Raw genomic sequence first — 9,729 nt, 5'->3', positions numbered from 1 at the left:
GTCGGCCCTGAGGCCTGGGCCTGGGGCCGCGTCCCCCCGCTTTCCTCCCTCCGCACCCGCCCGCTTCAGGCTCCCCCGCGGCCCCGGGAGCACCACACGGAGCCTGCACCGGGCCACTGGGGCGGGTTTATTGGTAACGGTGTCACAGAGTATTGCAGCACGCAGGCAAACGACAAACACGCTGATGACGGTGGGCTCCGGCCCACCCTCTCCGTCCCTTCGCTGGCAGCTGCGGCGGAAGGAGGTGCGGGCACCGTCCCGCACGCAGTCGGGCTTTCCAGGGTACCGGGAGGAGGTGCAGCGGCTCCTACCGCCCCAACCAGGGCTTGGAGCAAGGAGCCTGGGGAAGGAGGTGCAGCTAGGGGAACACATGGCAGGGTCTGCACCGCGTGTGGTGCAGCGGGGAACATGCTATGGGCATCTATGCCCCAAACCAGGGCGGGTGGGACAGGTGGCTGTATGTGCGAGCAGGCAGCAGCTTAGCTTTCCTCTTTGTCAGCCTCCTCCTTCTCATCTTCATCGTCTTTCTCCCCCTTGAGTTTTTGGCGAGCAAATTCCTCGATGACAATGTCCTCCTCGCTGGAAGGAGAGCAGAGTGTGGTGAGCATGGAAAGGTGGCCATGGGAAGCCCGCTGTTGGGCTGCCCGGGGTGCATCACAGTGAAGAGGGCAAAATCTTAGAAGACTGAGACTCCCTTTTTACAAGGGGTCACGTGGAAAAGACAAGGAGTAATGGGCACAAGTTAATCCTGGGGAGATTGTGATGGACACAAGGAAAAATTTTCCCAACGAGAACAATCAGCCGTTGGAATGATCACCCCTGAGAAGTGGTGGAGCACTGGACACTGTTAAGATTTGCTGGGACAGGGTGTTGGAATATCTAGACTAGGGCATTTTTTGCTTAGGAAGTTGGACCAGATAATCCTTGAGGTCCCTTCCAACCTGGAATTCTATGAAATTCCTGCTGACACCCAAACACCCACATCCTAACCCTACTAGGGGATAATGCAGTGCTCACCCACACACTGCAGGGGACAGCCAGGTCACTGTGCCCCGCAGCCTGACCTGAGTACACAAACCCAGGGCAGATCGCTGGCTTGACTGTGAGTGTGTGCGACTGGAGGAGCTGGGCTCCCACCTGCGACTTTCACCAGTTTTTAAGGACAATATAATGCATTGTCAAGGGGAAAAAAAAAAGAGAAGGAAAAGAAATTGAAGTGGAGACAAAGAGATTAGTTACCTTCTTGCGAAAGGCAAGCAGCAGATGACATCAAGGGAGAGCCACATAATGAGAAGTGGACAAAGAAAACGGAAAAAAAAAGAGTCAGCAAAACTGATTCCAAAAGCTTGAGAATGTGAAACCACTTGACAAAATTCTACAGGGAGTGGTGGTGGGGACAGGCCAAGAGATTTCCTCCTCTGGAAGTTTAAATGTCCTCGCTGAGCTGGGAAACTGATAGGCTTTGGTGTGAAAGCCTTGCACTTGCAGCCTGAGTTTCCAGGCCCCAAATCCCAGTGCTCATGTCCTGTTGCAGGGTGTAACCAGAGACGAAAGCAGCCTTTAGGGGCTTTGCAGGCCAGGGCCAGCTGTGGGGCTGGTTGGTGGCTGTGGCTGCCAGGCATGGCTGCCAGGAATGGGTTTGGCATGCTGCAGCTTCCCAGAGGGAAGCAATCCCAGCTGTGGCTTCAGCTGGAATAAGCTCGTGTGGTGGGAGGAGGACTCTGGCAGTGAGGAGTGCATGAGGCCATAACCAACCCCACTTCCAGCAGCCCAGGGACCTCAGCGTGGGGAGGATGGGGACCAAGGCCATAGGGGACATAATGTCCAATGGTAGCACTTGTGACTGGGAGACACAGCACTGCCAACTGCTTCCAAGCGACAAGGCAAGGCCTGGGCTTGCTGCAGAAGATGCTGCGTGTTTGGAGCAAGGAGAGTTGTAAAATAAGCCCTGAAAATTTGCAGAGCACATGCCAAGCCCAGCATTTGAGTCCTCCTAGACTGTGACAATGCTCCTGCTGCCTGCCACTGTGGGGGGTGTCATCCTGTCTGCTGTTGCATGGGGGCTTCGGGCTTTGGGGCCTGGATGATTTAATCCAAGGGTGTAACCTCAAACTGGAATGAGGCATCACATCTATTTGTGATGGGTCTCTGTGGTTTATGTGTCAGAGGAAACACTGGCCTGAGATATAAGAAAGTGTCTCTTTACCTTGGCTTATCTGTACTCCATTGATAAGCACAGCACAGGGAGGCAAGGATTGGAAGAGAGACAGATGTTAGTTAGTACAGAAAGGACATTTCAACTAACATCTCTTCTTAATGCTCAGGTGTGTTTCTGCAAAGAGCTATTGGGATGGGTGGCAGCTGCTCCCACACTGGTCCTGGACAGAGGCTGCCACACAGCTGAAGGAGCTCTGCCTGTCACACAGCCACAGTCACACAGTCCCATTGCACAGACGCACTGCTTTTACAAATTACCTCCGAATGGGGACTGCCTTTTCCTCCCCTGTCAGCAGCATCCAGGCACTACTTACCATCCGCAGGCTTTGGGTGCATCAGGATGACAGGCAGCTCGACACCAACATCACTGGAAGGGAAAACACTTGTTTCAATAAACCCACCCAGTGCCACATCATGCTCAGCCCCACAGGCAGCTCTCCCCTTACCTGGAAGTGAGATCCCCCAGGATGCTGTGGCAGCGGGAGAGAAGGGACAGAAATCAGCCAAAGCAGAGGAAGGGAGTATTAGACTTTGCTTTATAATAAGGTAGAAGATGATGTATAATAGGGATGAAGGGCAGAGATGATGGGGCCGGAGGAGTGGGAGTCAGAGGACAGCACAGTTCCCAGCTGCTCCACGGTCCAGGGAGGAGGGGAGGGGCCAGTGGCGTGAGTCCCTTTGTCATCTGCCCAGTGGTAAAAGATTCCACAGCACAGCCCAAGAGGATATTCCCTGACCTCGCGCCCGCAGAGTCTCACCCTCCTCGGGACACCACCAGGTTGACCTTCACTTTGTAGGATACCAGGATGCCCAGCACCTCCTTGTCCATGCCAGGTCTCAGGCTAGGAAAAAGGCAGAGTGGGGTGGTGAGGTGGGCAGTGCTGCCCGCATACCCTGTCTGCTCCCCTCCCCAGCAGCTCCCAGGGCTGTCTCTGTACCCCGTTTCATGTGGGTGCACTGGGGTTTTAGCACAAGAGGACAACACAATGTGGCAGGAAAAGAGAGGCGAGGGCAGGTCATTTGGCTGAAGTCACAGAGCAGTTTCTGGAGGTCACTTGAAACTTGTGAGCTGGGATTTACTCCTGAAACAAGACCTGATGCAACTGTGTAGAGGGATACAGGGGCTTTGGACAATGGTTGGGACTGGGAGGCTACGCCTCTTCTACAAGATGGAAAGGTGGGTCTGTGGTCATGTCACAGAATCCCTACATTTTCCAGCTGGGTGGGCTGGGTTCAGGCACAAGAGGTGTGGGGGATCCTTGGTGGGAGCCCAGAGCATCCTGAGCAGTGGGAAGCTGCCAGGCTCAAGACAAGGCATGGGTCCAGCTGTGGTGAGGAGCAGGGGGAGCCCACCTGGCTCTTACATGGTAGTGGAGGCCAGGTTGGTGTCCTCGTGCTTGAGCTTGCCATCGAGAGCCAGGCCTCTCTTCTCACGGTTGGCTGAGAGCAAGGGGGTGACGGAGTACGTTTTGGAGAAGGTGGAATTGGCCGCCACAGTCTCACTGGAAGGGGTTGGAAAGGAGAGCTCAGAGCCAGCACCAGCCTGGTGGGTGCTCAGCACTCACTGGGGATATTAAACATCGTGCCAGGCACCCAGGCAGAGCCAGACATCCCACCCTGCCCTCCCCACGCAGCTGCCTGGGCCTGTTTCCTCCTTTCATTCCCGTGTACAACCACTTCTTTTTTCTGTCCCCCACCTCTGCCCTGGCCCTCCTCATCCTCAGAGGTACAGAGGCTGTGGCTGGCCTCAGACATGCAAACTGAGGAGAGGAAGTGGCCGGGGGCAGCTGTGCACTGCCCCCCAGGGACCTGCCCAGCCAACACTCACTTATGCTGGGGGCAGAGCATCCACAGCCTTCCCTCTCCTCCGCTTCCTCTGCATCTGCTCTGCTAACCCTGATATTTCTGCTGCCTGATGTAAAACCATCACTCTCCCCTCCTCCTCCTCCTCCTTTCTCTTCCTCCCTCTGGGTGTGATGCTGCACCATCCCCAGCCCCTTTTTACTTACTTTATCTCCTCAGTGCACACAGTCTTCGTGTATTTATCCAGAGAATAGAGGACCACATCTGTGATCTGCTCAACTGAGGAAAGACAAGCGGGAGCAATTTTGGTGATGTGGCAGAGGTCCCCATCTGTGACAGGGAGGCCGGGATGTGGTGGGTGCTGTGCCCCTCCTGCCCCTCTCACCTGTGATCTTAATTTTTTTCACGATCTTGTTGGTGGTGTTGTTGATGTTGACGGTCACATTGATGGGGTCTCCATGGTAGTAGATCTGCAGGAGGAAGAAGATTGGTTGTGTGATCAGGCATCCTGGTCCCCATCCTTGGGAATGCACATGGTGGCACGAGCCAAGGGATAGGCTTTGTACTGACCTCCTTATCCAGGGAAGCTTCGAGGTGTAGGGGCTTGTCAGACATCATGAACTGCCGGGTGGTCTCCGACTTTGGGGCTGGCCCCGTATTCAGAGGTGCAAACTGGATCTTGCGGATGATCAGGCGCACCGAGTTCCTGCGGGACAAGAAGCTGTCACCCCCAGTCTTCTTGGAAGGAACATGTCAATACAGCCTTCTAGGGGGGCACTTTGGCCATCTTTGGGGACATCACAATGTATCTAGCCAAAGGATGCAAGCTGCAGCCTGCTCTTAGGACGTGTTGGGTGCTGACATGTGGATCACTGCCACTCCTTCAGGTGAAGTACCTCACCCAAGCACAGCACAGGCTGACGGCACATCCTTGGCCCAGCTCCTGAGATGGTTACCGCAGAATGATCCCATGGTTTGGTTTTAGGGTCATGGGGCAGGAAAGGGATCCCTTGCAAATACCTCTTGTGAATTTTCTCCTCCAGATTTTCAGCACAAAATCCTTTGACCTCGAAGTCCACACCACAGGCCTGTGGGGACATGTATGGTCACTAAGCAGGGGGAGCTCAGAGCTACTACTCCTTTCTCCACTGCAGCCCTGGAGATGCTGGTCCCAAGTCCATTCATCCTTCCTCCCCAACCCTCACCCATGGGCCATATTGCCATGGAAGAGAATCAGTTCTCATTTTTTGCACCCCACAATTTAACCTTCTGCCAGGGGGAATGGGTCCAGGGACACGGGTCAGGGACAGCAGCTCACCTTTCCCACATCTTCTGGCCCTGGCTGGAGGGTGACCGAGCAGGGCAGGTTGGTGGCAACCTGGGCAGAACAGGGAAAGAGAAAAAAAGTGAATAAAGAGTGTGCCCAGAGATGAGCCCTAGTGCACACCATGGGGGGGGTGGGTGTGTGATCAGGAAGGGTAGAGCATCCCCTACCTCAAAGGTGAAGGGGTAGGCATTCTCCCCAAGCTTCTTCATCAGCTTCTCCTGCAAAGGAGTGAGGGTTTTGGGTGTCTGGTCCGGCACCGGTGGGAAGATCTGGGTGGTGAGGACATAGAGGTCCTTCCTGAAGGTCAACCCGATAACATCAAGGTCATCTCGGCCATAGCGAAATGCGCAGGTCAGCGTCACATACACTGAAGTTGGATGGAAACAGAGAGGAGCAGGCTTAGGAAGAAGGTAAGATAAGCGGGAGGCATGGGGAAAGCGTTAAATAAAGAGGAAAGAGAGGAAAACTACTTTAATATCTCTTCAGCAGACATAGGACTGTTTTCAGAACCTGGACCTCAAGCGCTAAGTTTACAGATTCACTTGATTTACAGATTAACTTGATGAAGTTAACACATCTTTCTGCAAGGCACAAGTGGCTTCAGAGCCGGTGCCCCAGGCAGAAGAGACAAGAAGAAAGAGGCAGCCTTCCCCTCCAGGTCAGCTTCCAGGACCCTGATGTACAAGGAGCTGTAGATGACCCTGTAGACATGGCAGCTTTAACCTGACTCCAGTCCCAGGTTGCTGAGGAGCTTTGCACTGGTCTCCATTTCTTCCCTTTAAAACGTGGGGTTTTCTGTATTAATACCTTTTCTGTCCTTTAGGTACTCCGGGTCGATCAGGCAGACACCATCTGCAACCAAACAGGGAAGAAGGGCTGGTGAGCTCAGCTGCCTGGGCAGATCCATGCAGAAACACAGCACTTCCTAAATTCCAGCCATCTGACCACCAGCTGGGAAGGTGACCAAGCGTTGCCTGTGCTTCTCTCTCCATGAGAGGCATGGCTCCACTTACCTACAGAGTCCACTGAATCCACATGGTCCACAAAGTCTCTCTTCCCCAGGTAGAGGGATAGCTGGAGGCAGCGCATGGTTAAAGGAAAGAGGGAAATAGGTAAGTGTTTGCCATTGAATTAGCCAAAATTTTCAATCTTTGAGTTGTGTCATGGGGCTCATTAACCCTGCTGATAACATGTTGGACCAGGCCTTGCATTTCAATGCTCATATAGTTGGGGGTTTTTCATCTCTGTTTTGAAAAGCGAGCCCTATGATGGCATCAGAGCAGGTATAGCAGGAGTCAGTCAGGTTTCAAAGGGAAGGGAAACCCAGCCTATGTCTTATCCCATGGGCAGAGCCGCCTCAAAGGAGCCCCAGCACAGCCCGCACTTAGGCTGACTCACACCCAGGGATGGAGCACATGATACTCTGTGTGCATGGACTCACCTTGCTGTTGGGGCTGGTCTTCTTGAACACCCTGCAGAGGAAACACAGACAGACATGTTGGGAACCCTGGATGAGGCTGGATGAGGTGGCACATCCCAGTCCCAGGACAGGGAGGGAGGGGGATGGCCATTTTTCTCCCTGGAGCAAGGAGGAGTGGGCTTCCCTGCAAGCCTGCAAGCATGGTGCATCTCCAAGACCTGTGCCAGAGCACGCACAGCATGTCCTGCCCTTGGGAATTTTGGTATCCTGCAAATCCAGAGCAAAACCCACCCCATTCACCAGGCTACCCAGGTAAATGTCATGCTCCTGAGCTCCATGCATGGCTGTTGAGGAGGGGGTGCATTACCCGTCTGTGTCTTAAGAACAAGTGAGAAAGCACCAACACACAGAAGAAATGAGAATGTGTTTTGTTGGCTCTACAATGGCTCACTCAGTCTCTCTACAGTGAGCTCACGTATTGGCCCATGAGGGGAGCCAGGGGGTTCCTTTTCTCCCTCTGCTCCTATCCCGCAGCACACTCTGCTCCATCCCAATTAAAACAAATCAAACAAAACACTTACTTTGCTCCGTCTGCCATTTTAAGTCAGTGGCTGTGCAGGTGGGGATCTGTGGGGAGACGGAGGAGAGGTGCTGGGTGAGGCGGTGGGGAAGGGGCAGCTGCAGCAGGACAGAATCATTCATGTGCTAACACACTTGCAGAGCGCTGCTGGGCCTTTTGCCTTGGCGGAGCTCGGATGCTCCAGGTTCAGCTTCGAGCCAGCACATGAGGCACACAGTAGTTCTGTGACCCAGTGGGGCAGCCAAGCTGAGAAAACCCCTTCCCCCTGCTCAAAAGGCAGTGAAGAGGAGGTGGAAGAGAAAAAAGGAGAGCAAAGCTCCAGGCAGGCAGGCTTCAGAAAACAGGAAGCTCACAAGTGACTCTGAAGAGAGCAAGATCAAGTCTGGAAAAGGCAGGAAAATGAGCAAAAGAGCTTACAGAGTTTCAATTTTATGAATTTCTGTTGTCTGCAAGAAATTGGTGGCATGGCTGAACAGCAGGAACAGGCTTGTTTTGTCCCGTCGCTCACCAGTGAGTGAGGAAACCGTAAGCAGAAAGGTCAAGGGCACCTTAATGTTCACCCTGTGGCCAGGGGGATTCTCAGGGTGCATGGCCCCAACCCACAGCCCCTCCATCCCCGTTCCTGGCTGGCAGTGCCAGGGATGGCTCCAGGAAGGCAGCTCTTGCAGGTCTGTCTTCACGCTGCCCAGCCCCGCCCAGTGGTGCTGCCTGTGTTTTGGTTGCTTGAGCCTGTTGTCCAGAATTGAACCGTAACTATCACACTGATCACCAGCTGATCACTGGGATATTAGGTGGGATGAACTCAGCTTCTTAAAGTTAGGTAGCTCTTGACGTTAGCAGAGCTTAAGCCCAGGCAGGATTCTAAGCCCCAGGGGCACGTGGGCACATTGCCTCTTTATGCAACCACAGGGATGCTGAGGAGAAAGAAGTTGATACAGGGAGGAGGAGATTATCCTCTTCCCCATGGGAAAACAAGGGATTAGTCTCAAACATAGGATCTTTGATGCCATCAAGTGCTTCAGGATGTGAAGCTTGGGCATACTCACCTGCACGGTTTCTTGGGCAGCAGCAAGAAAAGTTGTGAAGGGAGTGGGAGCAGCAGAGCAGTGCCACAGGCTCAGCCTTCTCCAGAATCCAGGAATTGGAGATGGAGTGATGAAAGGTGGAGGAGAGAAGAGCTGAACTCCTCCTCTGTATCTCCCAAGATCCAGAGGGGGGACTTGTCCCCTCCTATTTTGCTAAGCTCTCTCTTGCTGCTACTGAACCCCTTCACCCATGTCCTCTGGCTCGACCAACACTGAAATCCTTTTGGCCACATTTATCTCCCTTCAGCCCCAAACCATGCTCCTTCCAGCCCCAGTCCAGCACCAACGTCCCTGCTGCCAAGTGTTTGACCAAACAGCACAATCAGTGTCCCAAAGCACCTGCAGGGCCCAGGCAGCAGATCAGGCAGCACTCACCTGGCAGGTGGACAGACAGACAGGCACACAGACGCTCTCCTCTTCCTCTCCCAGCCCGTCCTGCTGTCACGCAGTCACAGCAGGCTGCTCCCAGACCTGAAGCTTCTTATACCCCTCTGATGGTCCCTCCCCTGGCATCTGATCTTTGGCTGGAGATGCAGGGGCGTGTGTGTACCTTGGGAGAGGTACTTGCAGGAAGAATCCTATTAGTTTATTAGTTGGAGAGACACTCCGTAAGTAAGAGTGAGCTATAAATACAGCTTCTGCCGGAGTCCTGAGAAAGCCGCTTATGGAGATTGGCAAAGCAGGCTTAGGAGCAAGGTGATGGTAATTGAGGTGGAAGCTCTGCTCCTGGTGGGCAGGGGCAGATTTCCATGGTGACTGTCTACAGCTGCTCCCATGGCAATTGGAGCAGGGCCAGCCCTGGGCACAAGGGTGGATGGAGTTAGCAAAGACGGATGTGCCCAGCTTTATCCCTCCCTCATGCACTTTGCTGGATGGCCAACTGATGGACAGGAGGTGCAGGCAGCTTCTTGCATGGCCAATGTGCCCATGTGGCTGGTCACCTAGACGTGATCCACTGTGGTCCAGGGCACATGGGACGCCCTTGCTACAGGGATGCTGCCGTACAAGATCAAAGACACACATGAGGCTCGGGGCTGCAGTGGCAGCTCCCACACCAGGCTGTTTTCCCCTGCAGGCAGCAGGAAGGGCCAGCCATCCCTCAGTGGTGGGACACAGACCTGTCACCATCCCCCAGCACCTGCTCAGGCAGCCTGCTCAGCCCCACATCATTTCATAACACCACAGGCTGTCCTCACCTGACCCTATTAGCACATCATTAATTCAAGGTTTGCTGCTGCAGATAGAAAACTCTTGAAAGCGCAGAGTGGATTTGCCTTATGCCAGCCAGGAGAGAAGC

At 54.0% G+C, this 9,729-nt stretch overlaps 1 protein-coding gene across 4 annotated transcripts; it reads right to left on the bottom strand.

Annotated features, from left to right (window-relative positions):
- Positions 1 to 112: 112 nt before the first annotated feature.
- Positions 113 to 8,937, bottom strand: ARR3 (arrestin 3). Of its 4 annotated transcripts, none has more exons than XM_065689360.1 (16): positions 8,808 to 8,937; positions 7,349 to 7,394; positions 6,789 to 6,819; positions 6,361 to 6,421; positions 6,155 to 6,199; positions 5,515 to 5,714; positions 5,339 to 5,398; positions 5,041 to 5,108; positions 4,591 to 4,726; positions 4,406 to 4,490; positions 4,227 to 4,299; positions 3,582 to 3,719; positions 2,976 to 3,059; positions 2,664 to 2,687; positions 2,532 to 2,584; positions 113 to 579 (listed from the first exon to the last, which is right to left on the bottom strand). In XM_065689360.1, the coding sequence occupies exons 2-16, from the start codon at positions 7,363 to 7,365 to the stop codon at positions 422 to 424; spliced, it is 1,233 nt and encodes a 410-aa protein (XP_065545432.1). In that variant the 5' UTR covers positions 7,366 to 7,394; positions 8,808 to 8,937; the 3' UTR covers positions 113 to 421. The 4 variants fall into 4 exon arrangements, with proteins under 4 accessions (XP_065545432.1, XP_065545433.1, XP_065545434.1 ...); XM_065689361.1 differs by lacking the exon at positions 8,808 to 8,937 and adding an exon at positions 8,394 to 8,467; XM_065689363.1 differs by having other exon boundaries at positions 422 to 587; positions 2,527 to 2,584.
- Between the last annotated feature and the right edge of the window lie 792 nt (positions 8,938 to 9,729).

The sequence above is a fragment of the Lathamus discolor genome, chromosome 9 (genome assembly GCF_037157495.1).
Source record: "Lathamus discolor isolate bLatDis1 chromosome 9, bLatDis1.hap1, whole genome shotgun sequence".
NCBI lineage: Eukaryota > Metazoa > Chordata > Aves > Psittaciformes > Psittacidae > Lathamus > Lathamus discolor.
Note: the sequence above shows the minus strand (reverse complement) of the source record. Positions and strands in the feature narration are given on the sequence as shown.